The sequence below is a fragment of the Artemia franciscana genome, chromosome 7 (assembly GCF_032884065.1).
Source record: "Artemia franciscana chromosome 7, ASM3288406v1, whole genome shotgun sequence".
NCBI classification, from domain to species: Eukaryota; Metazoa; Arthropoda; class Branchiopoda; order Anostraca; family Artemiidae; genus Artemia; species Artemia franciscana.
In genome coordinates this window covers 29,109,299-29,122,831 of record NC_088869.1, presented here as the reverse complement: position 1 = coordinate 29,122,831, position 13,533 = coordinate 29,109,299, and the positions used below count along the sequence as shown (strand labels likewise).

The window sequence follows — 13,533 nt, the reverse complement described above, 5'->3', positions numbered from 1 at the left end:
CCCTTCTCTTCTCAAATTGGCAACAGATATTAAAATAAAAGACCTTTCTTACATGAAGTTTTGGGAGGAATACAATACATCATATAAAAATCAACGCGATTGAGCCAAAAAATAACTGGACAGCGGCCAAAACTGTGTACATCTTCTCTTACGATGTTCCAACTGTGTAGGCAAACAGTTCCTTAATAATTATTGCCTCCTATTGATCTTCTTAATTTCCGGCATCTAGAAGCAATGAAGGACTCGTGAACACTAATAGGGTTCATCAGAATAGAAGAATTTTTAGTACCAGGAATAGCCTTTTCTCAAATCATCAGTGTTTGGAGCTTCTTGAGTCTTCGTTATGTAGTATAGAAAATTTCAATCTTTGGAAGAACATAGCGATAGTTTAATCATCTTTTCCAAATCTTCCGTATGATTTCTAGAGAAAGGTCCATTGAGTCTTGCAATTGACATTCAAGCATTGATTACGCCTGGATACAATTTGACTTTTTTTTTAATACTCCAGACACTTTCTGGTATATTCTTAAAACTTTTACTTTAAACGCAGTGGATAGCAATGAAACGTCGTATTAATATACATTGGTCTATTTAAATACCTTATTAGAAAAGGAGAACCCTCATGAAACACTACTACAATGCATTTGATAAGAAATAAAAATAGGCAAAAAAAATCTAATTATGAGATAATCAAAGTGTTCTTTTAACATGCTTCTCTGCTAAGAGTAAATCAGAGGCTAATAAAAATAAGTTATATGCTACCTTGTTGTAGAAGCATGAGCCATAATATTTCCTCCGATTGGTTTTTTGGGATCAGCAGCAAATACTGCAGCACCATCTACTTGGGCAACCACTTGATTCGTAATGACAACAGCAACACCAAACTAAAATGATAAAACAATTTCTAAGGAAACGTCAAAAGACAGAAAAACTTTACCCCTTACTTTAGCTTTTACAACAAATTAAAAACTTAAAAGCAAGAGTAAATGAGTGAGAAAGAGAGATAAAAAGAGAGAAAGAAAGGAACTGTCCAAGATTAACGTTAAATACTGATCAATGCGATACGATTTCACAAAAAAAAACTTGCACATAGCTAAAGATGTACCATATTGAACTACAATATGCCTCATTCATGAAAATACTTGAAAAAAGACTAAAGCATAAACATAAAAAAGAGTAAACCAATGAGTTTCTGCGTTAAGAAAACTTGATTTGACTCTTAAATTCAAACTTCCAAGAGATTATACTTTCCCCGAAATAGGTTGTCAACTGAGGGGAGGCCTGGTTGATTACTAGACATTAAATTGTTTTCTAGACATTATTTAGCAACCAAATACATGCATGTTTAAAAGCATTTAAAACACTACATTGTGACAGTTAGGGGCAAATATACAAAAACCATTCATATCTTCAATTAAATATACTAAATTGAGAGGAAAACATAGAAGGAGGAGGATAGAAAAATTAGAGAGAAGCTGTGAGGTCGAGAAAAAAAAGGAATACGAATTTAGCAGCAGAAGGGAGGCTTGAAGCAAAACATCAAAAAAACCGGCTGAAATAAAATTTCAAATTAAGATAGAAGACATAACCGCCAAATCCAAAGCCACCAAGGCAGACTATAAAGCAAGTAGAACCTACAACTTAATTGGGAACGTGATCCAGTTACCCAAAATAAACAGAGTTGGACTCCCATGAAAGATTAAGTTAGCTGTTTTGCATAGTTTTAAAGAAACAGTTCAAAGCAATACCAAGATAATGAAAACAGGGCTCAACTTCCTCAATAAAATTTCGTAAAAAGTGTGACTGTATGCTTGACATGTTCTGGCATAGATCTTCTTAGAGCGAGGATTCTAAGGGAGTAGACAAAGTCTAGACAGCTTCCTTATTTCCACATGGTGGTGCACACAGGTCTCTTTCAAGCCTGAGCCCTAGGTCAGGACTTTCTTACTGTCCTCAGATTTATTCTATTTATCAGGTCTATTTTCTGAAGTCTTTTCGAACTCGCATCGATCCTCCAACCCCCTAAGGGGTGGAGCCTCGTGTTAAAATTTAATAAGAACGATTAAAATAGCATTGTACTTTTAACGACAATGACAGCATGGAATACTCCAAGTGCATAAAATTATGGTAATTGGTCTCATAATGAAAAGAAAGTAGCTAATTTTTATGAGTGTAATGAAATTACTTTACCCTTGAGAGGAGAATTGCAAAAAGTCCAAGCAAAGGGTACATTTCCTTAAGTTGAGAATAGCAAAAAGTCCAAGTAAAGGGTGCATTTCCATAGGCGCAGAATTGCACAAAGTCCAAGTAAAAGGTACATGCTTAGTAAACACAAACAAGATATTATTGTCTTTAATTTAATAAATAAATTATAGTATAAAATCGCTTAGAGTTCTGTAAGAAGTTTCCCGATTCCATTACCAAGTATGATTCCGTTGCGAATAACTTGGATTTGCAAACACGTAGGGCACTGCAGGGGAACAGGTTCCCACTGTTCATCGTCGAGATGTATTTTTGACTACGCACAAACATACTTTGACAGGATTTAAATGATGTCGAATAATGGATCTCACTTACCTCATCGGCTAGTCTTAAAAGCATCCTCAAAAACCGGGCAAGATGCATCTGCCTTGCTGACAGTTCCCCTCTACCAGAATAATCTGTTCTGTATAATGCAGTTGCAGAATCAACGATAATCAATGCATACCTGAAAAAGGATGCAAACTTGAACCCATTATATATAAATATATAAATCAATGCATCATTGTCAATGCAATATTCATTTCTTTGCAATGCAAATTGTAAATTGCAAATTTGCAAATTTACATTTTTTTTTTGCAAATTTAGTGTTTTTTAAATATTTTGCAAATATTTAGTGCTTGCAAATTTGAAATTGTAATTTTTTTAAGCTGATGTAACTTTGTCGAATATTATACGTTACTAAAAACCTTTTTAAACCATTTTTGTGAGAAGGAGGCTAAACAGAACACTGCAATGTGGGCTTTGAATTTCGATAATTGGCAATCTAAAATTCGCCTACTTAGCCAATCAATTTTAGACAGATCTAAACAATTAATATAATTGAAGTAATTGAATTGTATTACCCAATAGATTAAGAATAATAATACATAATATTTGGGATAATATTCCCTAAATTTGGGAGGGGGGGGGTCTTTTCCCTTAACTTTTCTCAAAAAATTACCATTTACAACAATATTGAATTTTGAGCAATACTTGTAAATAGCCTAGTCTAATACATCAACTGTGTTTCGTCAACTGTCAAGATCGAGTTCTTCTTTTTTTTTTCTTTTTATTATATATACTTTCTTATCTTCTTATAAAAATTTGCAAAGAAAATAAATATAAAAATCTTATAAGTATAATAATCTTCTTATAAAAAGTTGTATATACCAATTACAATCGGCACTAATTCTACCAATTACACAAATTAAAATTCAATATTCTTATCATTATAGTAAAAAATAATGCCATGCATAGCCAAATGCTAGATTGCGTGTAGAGGCTTTTTCTGTCAACACAAGCGCCAATTCCAACTCTTTTAAGTCCCCTATACTCCATGGAAACAATCATAACAAGTTTTTCTATGTGGACAGGTTAGAATTTCAATCTACCCATGAACATGATGAGCCTTAAATAAGAAAAAAAATATATAATTTATGATTCAAAAGTCTGAAATCCTTTACGGGGAGAGGTGAGATGTGTTTCTGATGAGCTTAAACTTGATGCAGAATTTTGGAAATGACTAAAATGTAACTGGCCTAAGACAACGAGACATATTCGTAAGCAACTTCTTTTTTTTTACAAATTTATTTTACATATAACTTAAAAACTAGACAAATTAATCTGTAATATATTTTCTATTAATTAATACGGTTTATCTAAATCTTGTTGGCAATTTGAGCACGGAGACGCTAATACATACAATAAAAAACAATAGGTAGGCAAAATATGATACTCTGAAGTTACTTAGGAACTAAGACTATAGAATCAGACATACGATGGCGACAGATAAGTTCAGACTTTGAAATGACAGACAGAGAATTTATAAGATATTTTTCTATAGGGAGGGGGGGGGGGGGTGAGGACGTCAGATAACGAAAAAAAATTCGAGTTTAGTTGTATTTTTTCCAAGATACTCTGCAGAGGGGATCTTTGGAATAAACTTGCACTTGCGTCCAAGCAGCCAATATATTAGCAAGCAAAAGAAAATTAAGAAATGTATGTCTTCGAAAGACAGTAAACACAGGAAAACAAAAAGAAATATTTCCATTTTGATTAAAGTTCAAAATATCAATATCCATACAAAAAAAAAAGACCAAAGAAGGCCTATATGTCTACTTTGAAGCCATAGTTTTCCAAAAAAGGAGGAGGGTGAAGAAAAGAAGAAAGACTACCTTGACTCAGCCATCATTCCTGCGGCTTGAATGAGAAGTTGTGTCTGATGGTCTGTATTATAAGCTCTCGCATAGGCAATATTATCTAGGACAAGTCTTCCTTCAAGTTCATACCGATTGGCAATAGCTTCTACTCTTTCAGGACGAAACGTACCTTCAGTATCGATATACAAACATTTACCTTCGCCACCACCACGATCTATTGGCATCTAAAATGAAAAATTAAAAAATTCAGAAAAGATGCGAGCACCCCCCTCAGGGGGTGCAACCCCACCCTCAGGTTTAATGTAATCTATTAGACTAAGTAGTTCCTGGAACATTGTTGATGCGTCCTTTCGACAACATGCATGCAAAAAGCGTGTTTTTATTTTAGTCACAATCCTCTCAGCATTCTCTAAAATTTTCATATGACTACTCTTAGCGTTAGCAGTAGTATTAGGCTAGAAGTAATGGCAGTAAAATTAGTAATATTAGTATACATATAGCACATTTCGGTTGAATCAACATAGCGCCCAATGTGCACTAAAATTTTCAACTTAATACTCTAAGCTGTTCCTGGAATATAGCTCATACACCCTTTTGATAACATGCATCCATACAATGTGTTTCAATTTAGTTAAAAATCCACCTCAATAGTCCCAGAAACTTATACCTTAATACTCTTAGCCTTAGTAATAGTAGAAGCCGTAGCAGCAGTAGTAGTAATATAAATAACACTACCTTACGCACAGTGCCTATTATTTAGTTGAAATCCCCTCAACATGCCTTGACAGTTTCAACTTAATACTCTAAGGCTCATAGTACTCTAATGATTAGAGTAATGATTAGAAGGTGAAAGACTAAAAGTAGAAGTATAAACAAGAGGATTTTTGAACAAACCGCTTCCCACCTCCTTGTTCAAAATATAAAACAAAGCTAGTTTTTTTTAACTGAAAGTAAGGAGTAACATTAAAACTTAAAACGAACAGAAATTATTACGTATATGAGGGGGTTACCCTCCCCCCAGTACCTCGCTCTTTGAACTAGAGTTGACTTTTTGTTCGATCATTTAAGAACGACTCCTGATATACACTTAAATAAAAAGAACAAGTTTTTTAAAATGAAAGAAAGGAGCGACATTAAAACTTAAAACGAACAGAAATTACTCCGTATTTGAAATGGGCTTTTCCTCTTCAACGCCTTGCTCTTTACGCTAAAGTTTGACTCTTTCTCTTAACTCTACCTCTTAAAATAGTAAAAATCTTTTTACTGTTTTTATAACAGTAACATATTACTGTAAAAAACTGTATTATTTTATAAATAATTAAAACAAAATTTGCGTATTATTTTTGTTTTGGCTAAATGGCTTTCTCATAGTTTTATTTGCAAGATTTTTAGAAAAAAGGAGCGAGGGAGGAAGCCTAGTTGCCCTCCGATTTTTTGATTACTTAAAAAGGCAACTAGAACTTTAAATTTTTTACGAACATTTTCATTAGTAAAAAATATACGCAATTTACGAATTGACTTACGTAACGAACTTCTATATTCGTATGTTTTTATTGCGTATATGAGGGGGTTCACCCTCGTCGATACCTCGCTCTTTACACTAAATCTTAAGTTTTGTCCCAATTCCATAAGAATGATCACAAAGGCCGTAGAATAAATGGTTGAAATTACTAAAAATACTTTAGCGTAAAGAGCGAGGTATTACGAGGAGCTAAACCCCTCATATGTGTAATAATTTCTGCTCGTTTTAAGTTTTAATGCTGCTCCTCACTTTCAGTAGAAAAAAAAACTTTTCATATTTGTTTTTTCATTGTTTTTTAAAATAATGCTAGAAAATCCTGCGCCCCCTTCATTGAAAGTCTCTTCCCCCATGAGAAGTTTTTCCATGGAAGATCCTCCCACGTAGCCCCCCAGCCTCCACTCCCCCCCAAACCAAAAAATCCCACTGAAAACGTCCATACACTTACCAGTAAGCATTACTATATGTAAACACGGGTCAAAGTTTGTAACTTGCAACCCCTCCCACGGGGACTGCGGGGGAGTAAGTCGTCCCTAAAGACATCGTTATTAAGTTTTTCGACTATGGTGAATAAAATGGCTATCTCAGAATTTTGATCCGGTGACTTTGGGGAAAAAATGAGCTTGGGAGGGGGCCTTGGTGCCCTCCAATTTTTGGTCACTTAAAAAGAGCACTGGAACTTTTAATTTCCTTAAGAATGAACCCTCTTGCGACATTCTAGGACCACTGGGTCGATACGATCACCCCAGGGAAAAAAAAACAAACAAATAAACACGCATCCGTGATTTGTCTTCTGGCAAAAATGTGAAATTCCACATTTTTATAGATAGGAGCTTGAAACTTCTACAATAAGGTTCTCTGATATGCTGAATCTGATGGTGTGATTTTCGTTAAGATTGTATGACTTTTAGGGGATGTTTTCCCCTATTTTCTAAAATGAGGCAAATTTTCTCAGGCTCGTAACTTTTGATAGGTAAGACTAATCTTGATGAAAGTTATATATTTAAAATCAGCATTAAAATATAATTTTTTTTTCAAATGTAACTATTGGTATACAAATTCCATTTTTTACAGTTTCGTTTACTATTGAGCCGGGTCACTCCTTACTACAGTTCGTTACCACGAAATGTTTGAAAGAACCGTTTAAATAGAATTATAAACTTTTTACAAATTCAAAAAACGCTTTAGCATTAAGAGCGAGGTACTGAGGAGGGGGCAAGCCCCTCATATATATAATAGTTTCTGTTCGTTTTAAGTTTTAATGTTGCTCCTTACTTTCAGTTGAAAAAACTTGTGTTTTGATTTAATGTCTAATGTTTTTTTAATTAATGCAGAGAAATTCAGCTTTCCCTAGCATGGAAAAACGCCTTCCCCCACAAAACACCTCCATGGAAAGATCCTCCCATAACCCCACCAGAAAATCTCCCACCCCCTCCCGAAAATATCTTTATACTTCCCAATAGCCAATACTATATGTAAGCAACAGGCAAAGTTCATAAATTGCAGGCGCTCCCCCGGAGAATGTGGGGGGCCAAGTCATCCTCAAAGACATAGCTATTAGATCTCTCGACCTTGCAGAAGAAAGTGGCTATCTCAAGATTTTGATCGGAAAATTTTGGGGAAAAGGGGGGGGGGGGTGGAAGGAGGTAGCAGCCCTCCAATATTTTGGAGGGCAAAATATCACAAAGGACTTAAAAAGGACACAAATGAGCCCTATCCCGATCTTTTAGGATCACTCGTAGGATAGAATCACCCCTGGCAAAAAACAACAACAAATAAACACACATCCGTGATCTAGCTTCTGGCAAAAAATTCAAAATTCCACATTTTTGTATATAGGAGCTTGAAACCCTTATAGTAGGATTCTCTAATATCTCATGGTGTGGAATCACATGGTGTGATTTTCAGTAAGATCACTTGATTCCTTAGGGGCGTTTACCCCTTTCTAAAAAATTAGGCAAATTTTCTCAGACTCGTTAACTTTTGATGGGTAACATTAAACTTAATGAATGTCATATATTTCGAATAAGCATCTAAATTCAATTGTTTTGATGCCTCTAGTATTATCAAGACTCAGTTTTTTATAGTTTCGGTTACTACTAAGCCGCATCGATCCTTACTTACAGTCCTTTACCACGAACTGTTTGATTATTATATACACAGCCACTAAGAAGTAGAACAATTACTACTCCTACAACCGTTCCAGCAGACAAAATAGACTTCTGAAGGAAACTTTTCATATTTCTGGAACTTTTATTTAATAATTGGAGAATTTAACCTTTTCGGATGCTGTATTTGAATAGAGAGAAGACGTATATACCTGTTTTATATAGGATCTTGTTTAATTCAGCCTGCGTGTCTTTGTGCGAACATAGATAGGTAAGTCCTACCTAAAAACAAACTACCCATATAGAACACTGTTCAATATGTTTTGGGAAATGTCAAGGGTTGCTGAAGTGATAAATAAGATAAGGAATGGGTGTTTGTACCAGTGTCTTTTAGCCTTTTGCCACCTTACGCTAGTAAGTCCTAGTACTTACCAGTAAAGCCCAATATTTATATAGTTTCTAAATTTTACAGTAATACACTGACTTAGCCGGGGGAGGGTCTTTACACTTGTGTAGCAACCAAGTGAGTCCTGTTTCACATTTCTATGATTATTCATTATCGTTCTTCACCAAAGGATTAGAATTCTATCGATAATCAGGTTAGTTTCCTCGATTCTAGTTTAGTTCGGCTTTTCGTAAAAACAAATACCATATCTCTTTTTTCGAATAAAGCTATTACTTAAATTCTCAGAGGCTGAACTGTAGAACTGCTTAATAGCCACCTTATTATGAAACAGGTCAATTGAATGATAAAAGAAGGGACCCTATTTTTTGACATTACTTATTTTTTGGCCATCAATTCTTATTTATTAGCATTACTAATGAAACTTCAGCATTAACTAATGAAAAAAAAAAATTACAGTATTTTCTTTTTCTTAGTAAAGAAAGCACCCTTTCCTCACTGCATTAAAAAATAGGGTAATATCTTTTATTCAGTTTTGCCATATTTTTTTTTTTACTGAGTTAATTTTTCTAATAAATCCTGATCACTCTTGGTTTGTTTTGACATGAATAAAGCAAAAAAAACACACACTACTGCCTGTGCCTTGTGTTCTTCTTTATATGTCCCTAATTCCCTATTAACAAGCCCGAAGTGACTTTTCCTAAGTGACCTAATATTCTTCATCTTTTTCTTTCATCAGCATATAATTAACACCAAACGCACAAAGAACAGCCTTGGGAAACAGGGTTCCCAGGAAACCTCAAAGTGATTACAATTCCTAAATGTATTTACATCTACGATTAGACATGATTTGATGCCCGCAACTACTTGATTTTAATTAAAAATCAGAAATGATGTATGGACGGATGGATAATAGACTTATCTATCAACAAGCAAAATGACATCATTTTTGTGTGTTACTAACAAAAAAGAACAAAAATAGAAGAGAGAAAAAAAAACAATGAGTTAATCTAAAATGAGCAGAAAGGTGAAACCGTGTAGCGAGAAAAAAAATACATAAATAATTCATACACAATCAAACAACATAATATCATGATCCCGAAGCAAAAAAGGAAAACAAAAAAATTATATATTATATGGAAATATACTATTTCCGCAACGTCTTGCATGTATGTTTGGCAGCAGTCTAAGCATTCTGAGGTTGGGGGACCTATTAGTAGGCTATATTTGTTTTAACAGACTAGCATACTCTTTTAAAACACTGATTCAATAGGTAAACCACTATATTTAAATGCATTGAGACCGAGCACAAGGAGAACTGGAATTATGAAAAATTTACCTTGAAGAGGTCTTCTTTGTAGCCCCGTGTTAACAATAGCAAGTTTTATTTTTATAGTTGCTTGCTTGAAAGGGCCCTTATTGGAATACAAAATTTTAATTCATTAAATAAAACAAAAAATAGCAAGCTCCTTTGAACTTTCAAAATTTCTTTCAAAAGGCAAAATATAAGACTGAATAATCGTCAAAAGACAAAGGGGTCACTATACACTCAGGATACGCAAAAAAGGAGATGTGGTCTGGGACTGGCCTTTCTGAGCTCTCAAGACTTGTACAACTGAGGCACTGACGGCGACTGGTATATAAGGTGATTAAGAATTTTCATTTTAAGACTAATAAATATAGTTTCATGATTTATTATATGATTTGATCGCCTTTGAGGGCGATATATTATTATTTATTGTTGTCGACTAAAAAAACATTTAAGAAAACTTCCTGGAAAAATATCATTTGCCAAAAATATAGTTGTTTAGAGGTTCAAGACCATTTGCATGTGACCTACCTACCTAGCTAAACACCGATTGAAACAAACTTGAACATCCTGATACCCAATTAACGTTTTGAGTATGTTTTGTTTTGTTTTTTTCATTAATTTTTAAGCCAGAAATTTTGACACAGTAAGTTATTGAAGTCAACAGCTAAGAAAAGACATTTCTAATGCAAATTGGACTAGACGATGTGGCTACCCAGGGTCGTTACTAGCCAAAATTTTTGGAGGGCAAGATATTTTACCGACTGGCAGGTCATTTCTACCAACTATTTTTTGTCGATAATTAACATAATGTCCGTTTCAAATACAATGTGTAAAATCACAACACGAGTCGGTAAAACCACTGCATTTGCCGACCGAGATTGAGATTTCGGCATATATCATATCACTATTTTCATGCTCTTCACTTAACCAAATGGAAGTACCTGTAAAATCGGGAGAAGTGTCGGTAAAACTGCTGCGTTTACCGACCAAGTTCGAGGTATCTGCAGATGACATGTCAGTATTTTCGTGGTCTTTAATTAACCGAACAAACAATTTTGGTAGCGTCAATAAAATCCTGGCGCTTCACGCCACGATTTTAATAACTGTATTTTTTACCAAATGCCCAAAAACATTGGGAGAGGAAGGCATCCCCCCATATATGACAGACCTATTGCTACCTAGTGTGTTATGATTGTTATAGTCACCATAAAAAAATCTTGGAATTCTTTGAATCAGGAATTGCATTAGAATCGAAACATTAAGAAGAACCGAGGAAAAGTTGGGCATCGTTCGATCAATAACAAACAAAACAAAAAAACTTCGAAACACATCACTCTTTAATAGGTCTACCCTATTACGAAAACTATAATATCACAGAAAAATTCTCGTCACTATCGGTGGGTAATAGTTGTGTCTGCTTGAAACTAATTACTAGGCGAAGGTACGGTGCATAATGGAGGTGGTTGGCCATGGAAATGTCACCTAAGTTATCTTTGAGCCCCCTTAGCTTTTTTGCGAGGCAAGGTATATGAAAATGGGAAAACAGCCCCAAAAAAGGGTTCCATCATGATAGAAACTGTACCATCAAATTCGACATGTTGAGAATCCTATACGTTTTAAAGTTCCTGCGTATAAAACACGAATCTTCTAATTTTTCTTGCAAAGGATGCGAAAGTTGGTCAGTCGCAAAGAAGATTCTTTAAAAACTATCAGCTGTTGACAATCACAGCTGTCATGTTAAACAAGCAGCTGTAGAAAATCAGGAGAGAGCTCATTTAAATGAAAGTTTCAAAGCACTAATAAAATTCTTAGAAATAAAAGAGATCAGACCACAGAAAAGTTTCAAATTTTGCCATCTTCCGCTATAAAACAAACATTTGCAGCAAGTAATACTTAAAGGCCAAACTTGAAAGGAACAAAAATTACCACTAATAAAAGTGGAACTTTCACTCCTTGAAGCTCTTAGAAAATGAAGTGTCTTAAGACATTTCTGAAAACAATATCTATTTTGAGTGGTGTTTTAGGCAAGATTTGAATACAGTCAAAACTGCCAATCGGCTTTAGCTTTATGAAATGCATCTGATAGTAATCTCTTTCTTAAAAATGTCGAGTAGACGGGAAAGGGGGGATATTCAATAACACAGAATATGTTAAAAAATACAGAACCCCAAATGTTAATTTCAAACCATTCCCACCCCCTTCCCTGAAACAAAAAAATTAATTAATGAAAAAATGGTATGTATGTCTAGAGATGTACGAGCTACTTGCCAGTAAAAAAAAGGAGTCTTTTGACTTCAAATGAACATGGGTTGACTCAGTGTCCTAATTTTCGAAAGGTGAAAACCAACCATTGTAAAGTGCACACTCTGGAAGTATGAAAATTTATGACTCTCTTAGGGAGAGAATTTTTTTTATTAAAACCAAAACAAAATAACATAAAAAAGATAACGAGAAAATCCTACAATTAACGATCAATCTGTCCCGAGAGACCTGACGAGGAACGTTTTAGGATTTAATCTCATATAAACGTATTACCTTCTTATGTTTAACTGTCCTAAAGTAGATATTATCAGTGAACTATTTACTGGAATCCCCCCTCCTCCCAAAAAAGCTACAAAATTTTAAGAGTTTTGTTAAGAAACACTAAAAACAAACACAAAGCTTTACAGCCTGGTAGCAAGGGTACTAATAAGATAGAGTACTGGAGTACCATAAGAGTACTGGATATACGGTAGCATAATTTCAACAGGTAATTTGCCTCATTTTCAACCTTGAGCCCCTAATCGATAGGTAATGAGTCCTTGAGAGATCTAATATAATCTCTACTTGCTTCACCATTAGCTAATATTTTATGTTTGCTTTTTTTTAATACAACAGTTTAAATAAAAGAAACCATTTGAAAGTTCTATTTTCGTCAAAAATAGCAATATCTTCTCAAACATGTATTAAAATGTATGACCTACAATACATTACCTGGCAAGTCACAGCCAAGGTATGACATAGTTGTGTTTTACCAGTTCTAAATTCGCCAAACAATTCAGTTATAGATCCTGTTTCAATTCCTCCTCCCAACAATTTATCAAGTTCTTCTGAGCCAGTCTTCAGTAGCACCAAGTCTGATCTTTTCAACAGCATATCTGTCCCAGAAGTAAATCCCATGGGCACCAGTTTTGCAGCTTCTATCTGAAGAAAAATTCTGATAAACTACCAAAAGCATAACTAATAGTTTTAAGATTATCAACTTGTGGTGTCTTGTCAAAACGAGACAAGTCCACTAATAAAATACTATAAATGTTGTACAAAAAAATTAGTTCAATCCCGCTTTCTAGGGCTATAATGAGGGAAAGGCTGAGATGGCTAGGACATATTCTGTAGATGAAACAAGACAGATCGGCAAAGATTGTCCTTGTCAACCAGCCATCTAGGGCCAGACGAAAAGCAGGTCATTCCCAAATAGGAGGGGAGGATACTGTAAAGAAAGATTGAAGGAGAATAGATACTTCTTGGGAGGATATAAAAAGAGAGGCTTCAAATATATTGGGATGGGGAAGGAACGTCTGTGGTCGTGTTGGCCTCAGACGGCTTGGTGCTGCAGTGAGTTTGTTAGTGGTAGAAGTATAGACAACAATGGCTTAATCAAACCAATTAGTTGTCACAGTCTGAACTAAAAATTGACTTAATTGACAGGATGATAAATCTACTGTCGGTAGGTTTATCTTCAAAAACATAACAAAAATTTATTCCAAAGTTATATTAACTTAAAAAAAGACTGGGGAGACTGATAGTAAGTT

General features: G+C 34.6%; 1 protein-coding gene across 1 annotated transcript in view; it reads right to left on the bottom strand.

Moving 5' to 3' along the window:
• LOC136029125 (DNA repair protein RAD51 homolog A-like) overlaps nt 1–13,533 on the bottom strand; it is a 33,684-nt gene that overhangs the window by 2,617 nt on the left and 17,534 nt on the right. The window contains exons 3-6 of the mRNA XM_065707202.1: nt 12,716–12,925; nt 4,416–4,624; nt 2,578–2,707; nt 763–884 (exon numbers count right to left, since the gene is read on the bottom strand). Coding sequence (XP_065563274.1) covers nt 763–884; nt 2,578–2,707; nt 4,416–4,624; nt 12,716–12,925 — 671 coding nt within the window. The remainder of the gene's footprint in view (nt 1–762; nt 885–2,577; nt 2,708–4,415; nt 4,625–12,715; nt 12,926–13,533) is intronic.